This window comes from Podarcis bocagei (genome assembly GCF_964188305.1).
Source record: "Podarcis bocagei genome assembly, chromosome: 6".
NCBI classification, from domain to species: Eukaryota; Metazoa; Chordata; class Lepidosauria; order Squamata; family Lacertidae; genus Podarcis; species Podarcis bocagei.
In genome coordinates, this window is record NC_138130.1 from 66057455 (window position 1) to 66071622 (window position 14168).

The 14168-nt window shown below is 42.9% G+C and overlaps 1 protein-coding gene across 1 annotated transcript in view; it reads right to left on the bottom strand.

Moving 5' to 3' along the window:
- CD80 (CD80 molecule) overlaps positions 1–14168 on the bottom strand; it is a 38609-nt gene that overhangs the window by 19463 nt on the left and 4978 nt on the right. The window contains exons 4-5 of the mRNA XM_081199706.1: positions 10455–10589; positions 8606–8717 (exon numbers count right to left, since the gene is read on the bottom strand). Coding sequence (XP_081055832.1) covers positions 8606–8699 — 94 coding nt within the window. The 5' untranslated portion in view covers positions 8700–8717; positions 10455–10589. The remainder of the gene's footprint in view (positions 1–8605; positions 8718–10454; positions 10590–14168) is intronic.

Below are 14168 nucleotides of genomic sequence, written 5' to 3' on the forward strand. Positions count from 1 at the left end.
TCCTGCCACTGTTTAATATTGTTTTAATGGAGATATTTTATGTAGCGTACTTGTATACATCATCATCATCATAAACTTTATTGCACTAGCCAAAGACCAGGGCATCATTCACAAAGGGAACAAAAAGAAAAGCAACAATAACCATAAAAATATCAGGCACTGCAGGTACAATAAATCACGATCACTTCTCCTAAAAATTGTTTTTTTGCATACAATAACATAGCAAGGGGTTCTCAGGTAGAGCGTGCCAGCTTAAATGTCCAAATCACCTTTGCAATTGACCACTATTTTATCTAGTTCTTTTCTCCTGATCTTCTTAGCTGCCAATGCATATAGTGCTACTTTATAAGTTACGAAGTCTACTTAGATACATGGGCTTATTTTGTACTAATATGTAGTAACATTGTTCAGTGCTTTGCGGACCTTTGTGCTAAAAAGCAGTGTGCAAGTAAACCACACCAGGTTGTACCGTGTCAATAAAGAGCGAGGCGGTTGCCTCAGCCAGGCAATTTTAAGCGACAATGACGGGACAGCAAATGGTTACTTATTTAATGTATTCTTACATCTGAGTAAAGGGGAGAGGTGCTTGTGGGATTTTCTGCCCCAGGTCCCAATATAACTTGGCTGGCCTGGGGTAATATGTGCCTGGAATCGGGTGGGAGGTTTGCCACCTGCTGCTCTGCCTCACACAGAATGTCTTTGGGCAGCCCTGCCACTGCAAAAGCACATGCCAGAGCATATGACGAGGTTAGGTACTTTTAGAATAATGCTCCCTCATCAGATGGGAATGCACGGTACTTTATTTATGACAAAAATGAGATAAACCAGCCTCACTGCATTTGGGGGAACTCATTCTGCCGAGCTGAGTACTGGCCTTCTGGCCCAAAGTCCTGTAGAGGTCGCACATTCCAGTTCTAGTATTGTTGGGCACCCACAGGTGTTGTGTTTTATTTTGAGGTGGGGGTGCTAAAACACCAAAAGGATGGAACAGACTATTTTATGAGAGAGAGAGAGAGAGAGAGAGAGAGAGAGAGAGAGAGAGAGACAGAGAGAGAGACAGAGACTGTACATTTTGCCTTATATACTGTATCATGTTCTGCCAAGATAGGTCAGTTGGTTGAGCATGAGACTCTTAATCTCAGTGTTGTGGGTTCCAGCTGCATGTTGGACAAAAGATTCCTGCATTGCAGGGTTCAGGTCTAAATGACCCTTGTGGTCCCTTCCAGCTCTTGTTGTTGTTTAGTTATTTAGTTGTGTCCGACTCTTTGTGACCCCATGGACCAGAGCACACCAGGCACTTCTGTCTTCCACTGCCTCCCGCAGTTTGGTCACACTCATGCTGGTAGCTTCAAGAACACTGTCCAACCTTCTCCTTGTGCCCTCCATCTTTCCCAACATCAGGGTCTTTTCCAGGGAGTCTTTTCTTCTCATGAGGTGGCCAAAGTATTGGAGCCTCAGCTTCAGGGTCTGTCCTTCCAGTGAGCACTCAGGGCTGATTTCCTTAAGAATGGAGAGGTTTGATCTTCTTGCAGTCCATGGGACTCTCAAGAGTCTCCTCTAGCACCATAACTCAAAAGCATCAATTCTTCGGCAATCAGCCTTCTTTATGGTCCAGGTCTCACTTCCATACATCACTACTGGGAAAACCATGGCTTTAACTATACGGACCTTTGTTGGCAAGGTGATGTCTGCTTTTTAAGATGCTGTCTAGGTTTGTCATTGCTTTCCTCCCAGCTCTACAATTCTATAATTCTACAAATGCTAGAAACTTATTATCTTTCTCTTTAAAATGAAAGTTAGGATTATGGTTCATCAGGAGGGGGGACAGCTCCCTCTCCCTCTGTGGATGACCATGCCACTATATTCAGAAAATTGATACAACCATCACTGTGGCCTATGTGACCCATTTAAGCTGCCATTTGTAAACTCAACTGATGAGACATATGTAGTGCTGTGGAAGGGGCAAGAATGCATAAGTGCTGTTTTCCGGCCCCACCCTAGATCAATGGTGGTTGTTCTTCGTAGGCCTCCGGGGGCTCCAAAGAAGTTCAGGCAGGGGAAAGAGAGGAAATGAGATGTAAATCCTCTTGATACTCCTCATTGGGGTCTGGGGAGTTCACTGCATCCCTCAGTGTTGCGCAATCCTGTGTCTGTCAACTTGAAAGGCAGAATAGGAGCGATCTGGGAGTGTGCCCCTGCCATGGACAAGCCTCTGATACCGGTATGATTTGTGGAAGCTTCCTCCTCAATCTGGATAATCGACATTAATCAAGAGGCGCTCCCAGAGCATCATATGCTAATGGGCTGTAATCAATCAGCTGCCAAAAGAACTGGGACAAGTTTTCTGAAGCTATTTGAATGGTTTTCTGAAATTTGAGAATACTTACAACAGCCTGAAAGGAAGAGGGGAGAACAAGGAGCTTTGTGCTTTCTTATGGTTTTGTAATGGTCTTTTTTCTCTCTTGTCCTCTTCTATTATGAAGAAACGTGTGTAGAGCGGGAAACCTGATTTTAAGAAATTGTATCAAATTAAAGTAATTTGGATATATATATATATATATTTGCTTTCGTAGATTTTCACGGGTACAGGAATGTAGGTTTTGGTGTCTTCGGGTGTCTTCCCGTGTAAGAGTTGGGGTGTCTAGGCGACGTTTCGACGAGGTCTCACTCGTCATCTTCAGGCTGGTGCTTTCGGCTTCTTGTTACTGGAACAGAGCAGGATCTCAGTGTTTGAGTTCCTATAAATACTGTTGAGGGGGTGTGGTGCAGAGAAGAAGTTCCCAGGTTATTGTGCCTTTTCTTCTTTTGTTCCTTAATTACTTGGGGGATATCTTGAGTGATATCTTGAGTGATATTCTGAGTACCACTTAGGTGGGTCATTAAGTGTGGATTAGTTGCTATAGCTTTCGTGTCTTGACCTTTTGAGCTTGTGAAGAGATTTTTCTGAGAAGATGGCTGTACTGCACTGAGTATATATATACTGAGTATATATATAGTGAGGGGGGGAAGTATTTGATCCCCTGCTAAATTTGCCCGTTTGCCCTCTGACAAAGAAATGACCAGTCAATAATTTTAATGGTAGGTTTCTTGTAGCTGTGAGAGACAGAATAACAACAGGAAAACCCCCAGAAACCCAGAAGACAAAACTCAGAGATTGATGTGCATTATAATGAGTGAAATAAGTATTTGATCCCTTTGCAAAAGTTGACTTAGTACTTGGTCACAAAACCCTTGTTGGCAATTACAGAGGTCAGGCGTTTCTTGTATGTGGCCACCAGGTTTGCACACATCTCAGGAGGTGTTTTGTCCCACTCCTGTTTGCAGATGCTCTTCAAGTCAGTAAGATTTCGAGGCTGATGTGTAGCTACTCGAACCTTCAGCTCCCTCCACAGATTTTCAATGGGATTAAGGTCTGGAGACTGGCTAGGCCACTCCAGGACCTTAATGTGCTGCTTCTTGAGCCACTCCTTTGTTGCCTTGTCTATGTGTTTGGGTCATTGTCATGCTGGAATACCCATCCTTGACCCATTTTCAGTGCCCTGGTTGCGGGAAGGAGGTGCTCATCCAAGATTTGACGATACATGGTCCCATCCATCGTTCCTTCAATGCGTGTATGTGTATGTGTGTGTGTGTGTGTATAATACATAAGTGCCGATCCTAAAAGTAATGTGCCCACCCTGTCTGAATTAGAAAAATGTGATGATTGTACGCCTCATATCATAAACAAGCATAGGCTTGTTTCTGCTTGTAATATGTGAGATGGCTCCCCTTGGGTTTTCCCCCCCTCTTTCATGGAGCCACTTCTGTGCTCAGCAGAACTTTAGCACTTCACTGCTTCTGATTAGGTGCAGAATTGTCCTCACGGCTTGGCAACACTGTGTTAAGTTATGATATGGGAAGTAGGCCATTTAGTCCAGGGTCCCACCATAATTCAGGCTTGAGATTTTTCTCATATTGGGGGTGGGGTGGGGTGGTGGTGCCATGAATCCCTCTATAGCAGGGGTGGATAACTTATGCCCCTCTAGATGATGTTGAACTCAAACTCCTTTCATTTGTGACAATTGGCCTTGTTGGCTGAGGCTGATGGAGCCACAGTCCAACAACATATGGAGCGATCCAAGTTCCCCATTCCTTCTCCAAAGCCTCTTGCTTCATCAGCAGATGGGAAATAAGTACAAAAGAATAAGAAAATAAGTTCTTCCCAGTCAGCACCTTGGGGACCTTATTATTAAGATTTTTTTATTTTTTTACTGTACTGTATGAAGAAGAAGAAGAAGAGTTTGGATTTGATATCCCGCCTTTCACTCCCCTTCAGGAGTCTCAAAGCGGCTAACATTCTCCTTTCCCTTCCTCCCCCACAACAAACACTCTGTGAGGTGAGTGGGGCAGAGAAGTGTGACTGGCCCAAGGTCACCCAGCAGCTGCATGTGGAGGAGCGGAGACACAAACCCAGTTCCCCAGATTACGAGTCTACCGCTCTTAACCACTACACCACGCTGGCTTGGTTACAAACCATTAATCTTTATAAGCAGCCAGAAGATGGATATTAATGTTCCCACAATGGAATGTTGGAACTGTGTACCATTTTGAATCATTAAGGAGGCTAAACCACAGTGATTTGGTTAAGGCTGTTCAGTGATTTGGGATTTGAAAACAGCTCTCCAAGGTCCAAGACTAACATTCTGACTACTGGAGAGTGTTGAATACCCAGAGAACTAAATAAATTTTGTGCTCATGTTGGACTAAATACTTCATCAAACAATCTCTTTGCATTGCCTCTCCTTTTGATTTGCCCACCCTAGCAACTCACTAATCCAAGTAATTTGAGAAATGTGCCGCTTGACACCAGTTACCTGAGAGGAAGGCAAAGTCCACCAGCGTGAGTCATAAAACCAACATAAAGTTGCAAAAGAATCTTATATGTGAGCAAGAGCAGCCTGACATCTTCCACCAAAACTGGAAAACCCACAAAGGCTTATATCCTCTCCAGCTTAATAACAGTGTCTGAAGGGATGATAAGAACCTTAGCACATTCATAGACTCAGAGTTGAAAGCAACCTCAAAGATCATCTTGTCCAACCCTCTGTTGATGTAAGAAATCCACTACTATTGCATCTCTCTGATACCTGTCCATCCAGCCTCTGCTTAAAACCTCCAGCAAAGGGCAGTCCACTACCTTCTGAGTAGACTCTCCCACTGCTGAACAACACGTATCCTCGGGAAGTCCCTGTCCTACATTTCCCATTACAATATGACACAAATAAATAAACAATTATATACCACTTTAAAGCACTCAGTGCTTCATATAAATAAACTTACAATCCCACAACCACTTGGCAAGGTAGGTTGGTATTCATGAAAACATTAAAAGAGCCCTGCTAGATTAGACCAAATGTCCATCTAAACCTGAGGTCGCCAACATTACACCCATGGGGAATTCACCTGCCACCCACGTAGTCTATGAATCTCACTCACACTCAATCTCTCCTTAGTCATGAAGTGATGAGGTACTTTCCCCCTGACTGCAAACACACGAACTTTAATTCTATAATCAGATCCATTGCATCTTTTTTGCCCCTGAAAAAGTACTTCTTGAGAAACTGGTTGTATCGTTGAAATAAATATCAATGCAGGTGAATTATTCCTTAGTGTGTCCATTTGAAAACAGATTACCGGTATTTGTACTACTACATCCAGTTTTTACCTCATGCAGCTACTACAAACTGAACTGATGTGTTCAGTGAGCTGAAGTTCTATTTCCTGATAAGTTACCCCACCAATCTATAAGTGAAGTTAGGCATATGTGCCCCAATATACATTACTCTACAAGGGCCTACACTGAAGCATTTTGTTGTCTAGTCACCAAGTTTCATCACCTTGAGTAAATTGGTGTGATCTGCAAACTCGGCCATTTCAAGGATCAACTTTGACTCTAGAAAATGTATGCTTTAAATCACCGGCACATTACGGATCCTTATGGGACTCTACATTTTACTTTCCATTGTGAAAACTGCCTGCTTTTTCCTACTCTCTTCTTGTTTAATCAGTTACTAATACATAAGAATGATGGACAGGGTGGCACTGTGGTCTAAACCACAAAGCCTAGGGCTTGCCAATCAGAAGGTTGGTGGTTCAAATCCCCACGATGGGGTGAGCTCCCGTTGCTCGGTCCCAGCTCCTGCCCACCTAGCAGTTTGGAAACACGTCAAAGTGCAGGTAGATAAATAGGTACCGCTCTGGTGGGAAGGTAAACGATGTTTCCATGCGCTGCTCTGGTTCGCCAGAAGCGGCTTAGTCATGGTGGCCACATGACCCGGAAGCTGTCTGCGGACAAACGCCGGCTCCCTCGGCCTATAGAGCAAGATGAGTGTACAACCCCAGAGTTGTCCGTGAAAGGACTTAACTATCAGAGGTATTTCTACCTTTACTTAACACAGTGGTACTTCTGGTTACGTACTTAATTCATTCTGGAGGTCCGTTCTTAACCTGAAACTGTTCTTAACCTGAAGCACCACTTTAGCTAATGGGGCCTCCTGCTGCTGCTGTGCCGCCGCCGCACGATTTCTGTTCTCAACCTGAAGCAAAGTTCTTAACGCGAGGTACTCTTTCTAGGTTAGAGGAGTCTGTAACCTGAAGCGTATGTAACCTGAAGCGTATGTAACCCGAGGCACCACTGTACATAAGAATACCAACCTTCCTAATCCTCAGCTGCTAAGTCTAAATAAGAGCTTTGCTAAAGGATTTATCAAAAGTGTATTGAAAATCTCTGTAGATAATATCCATTATTATTATTTTCACCTAATAATAATAATAATAATAATAATAATAATAATAATAATAATGGTTATTATTATTGTTTTATACCCAGCAGGTCCCAGGGTTGGTTACAATGTTGAATATTAAATAGTTAAAATAGTTAAAACAACTAACAGTCATAGGAATAGGATGTGCCCTAAAATACACATATATAAGGTGTCAAAGACCAGGGTGAAGAGCTATGTCCTCAGCATTCTAAGAAAGCTGTATAGTGAAGGTGCCACATGCCTCTCTGTGGATTGCCCTACTCGACTGGACTGTTCCCCACCCACAAGTTTGTTTACATCTTCAAAAATTTCCAAAACGTTGGTGAGGCAGGACTTCCTTTAGGAGAAACCATACTGATCCATTCCCATCAAAACTCAATGTTATAATGCTTGGCAACCTTATATTATGGCATTTCCCACCAGTTTCTCCAAAGCAGATAAACTAACTAGCCAGTGAGGATGGAAGAATCTGCCAATTTTAGTTCTCTCAGTTTCTCAATTTTCCAGTCTTAAATTCAGTATTCCACATTTCTGCAGCAATTTGTGATTTTTTTAAAGAAAAAAAAAACCCGCATGAAAATTCTTCACTATTATGGTGCAACTTTCTCCTCATAAATACATATTTGTATGCAGTTTTGACTTGTGTATACACACACTTTGGCCAGCAATTTCTCCTAAAACAGTGCATTTTTGCAATGCTCTTTTCATGAATATTCAATGCACACTTTCCCCTAACATATATGCATTTGTGTAAACATTGGTGGTTGGAGAAATGTATTGCGAAAAATCACGAACGTGCGAATTTTGAAAGATTCATGCTTCGTTTTGAAAAGTGCTAATTTGATAGGTTTGGCTTAAAATGAGAACTGAATTTCTCCTCCATCTTTGCTGGCCAGTAATGTCCTGGATTCTATTTTAAAGAGCAGCATTTACATTGGCTTCTTTTCAATTCCTCAGTTTGGAGGATGATTCTAGTGACACGTTGACTGTTTTAGTTACAAGATAAAGGTAAAGGTACCCCTGACCATTACGTCCAGTCATGCATGACTCTGGGGTTGTGCACTCATCTCGCTCTATAGGCTGAGGGAGCTGGCATTTGTCTGCAGACAGTTTTTCCGGGTCATGTGGCCAGCATGACTATGCCGCTTCTGGCACAATGGAACACCGAAACCAGAGCAGCGCACGGAAACGCCGTTTACCTTCCCGCTGGAGTGGTACCTATTTATCTACTTGCACTTTGACATGCTTTCAAACTGCTAGGTGGACAGGAGCTGGGACCGAGCAATGGGAGCTCACTCCGTCACGGGGATTCAAACCGCCGACCTTCTGATCGGCAAGCCCTAGGCTCAGTTGTTTAGACCACAGCACCACCTGCATCCCATTACAAGATAAACTACTGAGAATTTTGAGTTATTGAAGAACACCTGGGCACATGCTGTCCAGAACATTCCATCACCATATAGGAAATGGAAGGCTGAGGGAGGCTTGCCTAATGCTGCTAATTTCATGGCAAAGCTGAAATTCACACAGAAACTCCCTTATTGTAAACCACAGTCCTGTGTACGCTTGTTTAGTTCAGTGCACAGTCCTGTGTACGCTTGTTTAGTTCAGCTAGTTTAGTTTAGTTTAGTTTAGTTTAGTTTAGTTTAGAACTCATTGAGTTCAGTGCAAAGAATGAAGCATCCACCACATTTTAAACACACACACACACACACACACACACACACACACACACACCAGTTCCTCTTGGGAACAAGCAAGGAATGTCAATAAGGACAAACACAGTGAATTGTTGGGCTTACCTGAACAACCAAAAGGAAGCACAAAGAGGCCAAGCCAGAGGAACCACATTAGAACGGGTGTGGAGAACATCAGTTCTCTCTTCTGTGTGTGCATCGTATTTTCCAAGACCACCTTGACCGAAGCAATGAAACGGCAAGAAGTTACAGAGAGAAATGCAGGATGTTTGTGCAGTTCAGGTGATTTAGTTTAATTTATAGGTAGTATTGCTTTGTCTTGACAGTTCTGTTCCCCTACCCATTCTGCAACCCACATTAATCTATCAATCAATTTAGCACATGGCTTCCACGGTGGCATATGATACTCAGGGCATCAGCAATTGCATAAGAATTTGTTATTAAACATTAGTGAACACACAATTGTGCTTGGAGCAATAATTAAATAATCAATCAACATATAATTAATTGAAAGCAGTTCCAGAGCCAGTCCTGTGTAATGTGCATCGGATTTTTACCATCTTAATCAATTGCTTGCGAAGATAAAACAAATGAAGAACACTGGTTCACACTTTATGTGCTGGCAAGTGCATATTAGGTTGACACAACAGAAGGCTAAATTCAGAGCATATACCTTGGTGATGCATTTTTTTTAATGATGCTGTGACACAAGTTATGCTGTACCACAACTAAGCTTTGGACCCCAGACTCTAGAAGCAGTCGTACATAAACAGGTAAACAACTATAGGCGGAAAACTGTTTTCAGATGCTGATTTCTAGGCGAGATTATTAACAGGCTTTCAGGGGCAGACTGACTAGAATTTGATGCAGGCATGAACATAGCCAGAATTTATTGGGGTGGGGGGGAGGCTTTATGTTGGGGGAGAACAAAACTGAGTTATTTGCGATGTAATTGGTCAGTTACCTAAGTATTTTTATTTACGTGATGGGGGGGCAACTGTACCCCCGTGTCCCCCCCGGGCTATGCCCATGGATGCAGGGATGATGAATGATCTAAAATGAAAGTCGTATGAGGAAAAGCTGAAATGACAGGAGTTCCCAAAGATTTTTACTACCGTCTCAGAAAGAAAAGGAAGAACTATTGTTTACTGCGTCCAGTGAGAATAACATATTGGTGTAGATCTGATTAATATACTGTTGGGCAGGGTTTTTTTTTTAGCTGGAACTCATCAGAACTCAGTCCCGGCCCTTTCTCAAGTGGGCACTATTGCCATTCTAAGAGAAAGAGGGAGGTGTTCTGGCACCTCTTTTTCTAGAAAAATAGCACTGCTGTGAGAGACTTCAGATTTCTAAATTCACAAATGAAACAAGGTAACAGAAGACGCTGTAGAATTGCCTCCGCTGGAGTTTCTAAAGAGTTCCTACCTCATGGTAAGTGGCCTGACCAGCAGATCTGTAGCCAAGTTCAAAGCTCCCTGAGACTTTAAAATGTCCTTAATACTGCTATCAAATGAAAAATGAAATGAAACACAGGCATGCATACCATACATTTAAAGCAACCCCCCTCAGAATCCTGGAAAATGTAGTTTACTCCTTACGCAGCAAAAATCCCAAGCACCCTTAACAAACTATAGCTCCCAGGATTCTTTGAAGAAAAAGTGCTTTAAATGTGCTTCAGTTGCATTGTTTGCATGCAGCCATGCAAAATTCCTCTTTCAGTAACCCATCTGACCGTTTGCCCAACCCCCTCCGGTTTTCCTGTCATTTCTCACCATACCAGCCTTCTCTTAAGGCAAAAAGATGTGGGGCGAAAGAGCCAAGAAAACTAAAACTAAATGAACCTTAACTCCCTGTTTATGCCAGTCTCATAAGAAACAATCTATCTAATCAGTCTGCACTGTAACTTAGCAAATTAAGAAAAAGGAAGGAAGAGGGTCCTTCGCCGTCAACTTACAGTAAGCAGAAACCAGAGAATGATGATTTGCCTTCCAGATATATGCCTCTTCCTTCAGTGATTGGTATAAATACTAATCTTAATTTGGCTATGTCCCACGCAACAGAAAGCTCCTCTAAGTAGTTCGTTCTTAACCTGTGATTGCATAGAAAGATGAGCTACATGACTTTAAGACAAGCCAAATGTCACCACCCCCACAACTTCCCCTTTTTGCCGTCGGAAAAAAAATCAAAAACTTTCAATCCTTGTCCAGCACTTTCCATATCATTAGAGTAACAGAGGAGCAGGCTAATCTGTGGTACCACGCTGGCATTCAGGAGGATTCCTAGCAGGATCCCTAAGTTTCTAAAATGGGCTAAGAAACAAATATTAATGGATTAAATGTAGGAGTGGTGTTATTAAATGGAATCACATCCCACTTTCATTTCTAGGCCAGCCTGGCAATGGCCCACAAAGCATGGGCCGATAAGGGGACAAAAGGAGTGGTTCTGTGCCAGCAGACAAAGGGCTGGACCTTCCTCCTTCAGCTGTTTGTTAGAAAGAAAAAGGCCAGAGTCGAGAGTTGAATAATATGAGCTAGAATCTGGATGCAAAAGCTGCAGGCTAGAAAGGCAGATAGGTGGGGGGCAGAGAGTCAGGGGGTGCCAATGCTGTGAACCCCTCCACTGTAGGCTCAGGTGGTATATATGTGTGTAAATAAAGACACCTCAGTCTCTGCTGTCCAAAGTGAACCCTGAGTAAACACCCAGAACCTCTGGAATCTCACACTGCTCCGAGATTGGGGTGGCATGCAATACAACTCACTCGCCATATTCTGGCCTTTACTTCTTTATTTCAAAATTATGTCATTATCAGATAGGCTTATTGCACACTAAGAAGAGATTCCCTATTCATAAACTATCACCTTGCAACAATTTGTTTATTTATATTTAATTACATTTATGGGCCACCTTTTCTACCCTTAAGTGTTTGCTTTTATGGACGTGAACATTAGCTTTGTCTTTCTCTCTTCCACTCCCCACCTCCAGTTGCCATTGAAACATTTGGACAGACTTAGTAATGTTCACTTGACTTTTTTCTTTAAATGGGAATCCCCAAGTGATACTGTAGCTGGGTGGTGCCTTTTCATTACCTAGCTTGGCCAAGTGGTATTATTTGAACAGAGTATTGTTTATTTTCCTCTCCTGTCACAGCAACTCTGACAAAGCAGTTTCTCTTCATCCATTGCCTTTCCAATCTGGGAAGGAGGGGTACACCCATTTCTTCAAGACTGGTGAGGAGAACTTGCAATGTAGGCCTTTCCCCATCTGGTCCCTTTTATGTTTTGAAAAACTGGAAAATGGATTAGTGTTCTTCAGCTTCTTTACTTCCCTTTAAAACTTTTAAAGGCTTTACATTTCTGTATGCCTTTCTATTTCTAGCAAGATGTGGCAGTGTGTAAGGTAAAAGGTAAAGGTAAAGGACCCCTGGACAGTTAAGTCCAGTCAAAGGCAACTATGGGGTGTGGAGCTCATCTTACTTTCAGGCCAAGAAAGCTGGTGTTTGTCCACAGACAGCTTTCTGGGTCATGTGGCCAGCATGACTAAACCGCTTCTGGTGTAATGGAACACCGTGACAAAAGCCAGAGCACACAGAAACGCCATTTACCTTCCCGCAGCAGCGGTACCTATTTATCTACTTGCACTGGCATGCTTATGAACTGTTGGGCTGGCAGGAGTTGGGACAGAGCAATGGCAGCTCATTCCGTCGTGGGGATTCGAACCGCTGACCTTCTGATCAGCAAGCCCAAGAGGCCTAGTGGTTTAGACCACAGCACCACCCACATCCCATATACAGTGGTACCTCGGGTTACAGACACTTCAGGTTACAGACTTTGCTAACCCAGAAATAGTACCTCTGGTTAAGAACTTTGCTTCAGGAACAGAAATTGTGCAGTGGTGGCACGGCGGCAGCGGGAGGCCCCATTAGCTAAAGTGGTACCTCAGGTTAAGAACAGTTTCAGGTTAAGAACAGACCTCCAGAACAAATTAAGTTCTTAACCGGAGGTACCACTGTACTAATTATACACAAGTGACAAATGTTCTTTAGATGATGTTCCCTATTCCTGGGGTCTAGTAGAGACCAAAGGCCTGAATCACTTAGTCATACATGGTGAATAAGAAATGTTGCCCATTCTGGTGTAACACTGCTTCTGATTGGCTCACTGGGGTATCCAACATGGCACCATGAGGACTTTCCCTGGCATCTACAAAGCCTTGGAGCTTACCCTCCCCCCCCCCAGGTCATTCTCCCCTACAGTGGCAAATGTGGTTACCTCCTCCCACTCACTGCTCTCAAAAGTACGTAGAGTTGAAGGAAGAAGTTGGAAGAAGAATTCTGTTTCTCATTTTCTCTTTCAAGTCTATCTGCTTTTCAAGGCTCTGATTGGCACCTTGAGAAGCTGAACAGAAAGTGGAGCCACTGAGAGGGGAGAAGGGATGAAAGGGGACCCCAATCTGGGAAACGGAGGGGGTGTTGGTAAAGTGACCTGGGAAGAGATTGGAGGGGGGGAATATGAGGTGCCACAGGAATTGGGTGGGGGCATGCAGAATTGTGCTGGGACTGGTAAAACAGATAATTTCAACTCTTGATCTGTGATTTGATGGTGGCTTTATTACCACCCTATCTAAAGGTCACTAAGTTCCAAGAGGAGGCTCCATGCCTTGGATAAAAGTTTTGTGGTGCTGAGTTTACTTGGCAATCTACCACTGCAAGGTATGATATGACAGTGGTTTTTGGGGACCCCGTTTAAAACAATACAAATTAAAGGGAACCCATTTTAATTCTACTAGATCAGTATATATGTAGGCTCCATCTATTGGGGGGGGAGAGAAAACCAACCTCATAATCTGTTTGTGATGATAAACTAAAACCCATTTCGCATTTACTTCTGCCACCCTGTCTCCCCCACCCTATATTTGTGCCTTTGATAATTTGCACCTAAATGTTTTTGTTGTTGTTGTGTGTTAAACTGACCGTTCCACTTATTTTTTACCCTAAGAATGTTTAATAGGATGTTTTTCATCAGAGCTGGGTGAATTTATTACAGAACAGCTGCAATCTGAACATACATAGGGACATTTACTATCAGTATAGGTGGTTATGAGCAGGAGGGGAAATAGCCCACAGGTGTGCTATTTTTGTGTGCAGTTGACCTCAGTGCACACTCCATGCATTCACTTCCTACTCTTAGGATGGGACTGAAATTTGAACGCTCTAATGCACAGGTACATAGGGCCAAACACAACATGACACTGATTGCATGAATGCAATTAACAAACTTTTTTTAAAAAAAAAATGCAGCAATGAGAGCCCAAGCAATATTGGAGCTGTGAAGGATGGAGAGAGAAAGCTTTACAATTTAACTCCTTGCCTTAATCAGGATGAAAATATCCCCTATGCTATTTGCTTCAGAAGGAAAGCTCTGTTGGCAGCATCATTTTCAAATGCACCCCTAGCATTTGTCTAAAAAGTAAAAAAGAATAACAAAATAGTGATAGTGCTTTGCAAAGGACAAAGACCAGTAAGGGATTACCCCTTGCTAACTTCAAACATTTGGAGCACATGTTGATGGATGAAGCAAGCTTGCTTTCTCCTACTCCAAAGGCTAGGACCTCAACCAATGGCTTCAAGTTCCAAGAAGGGAGATTCCGACTAAACATCAGAAATACCTTT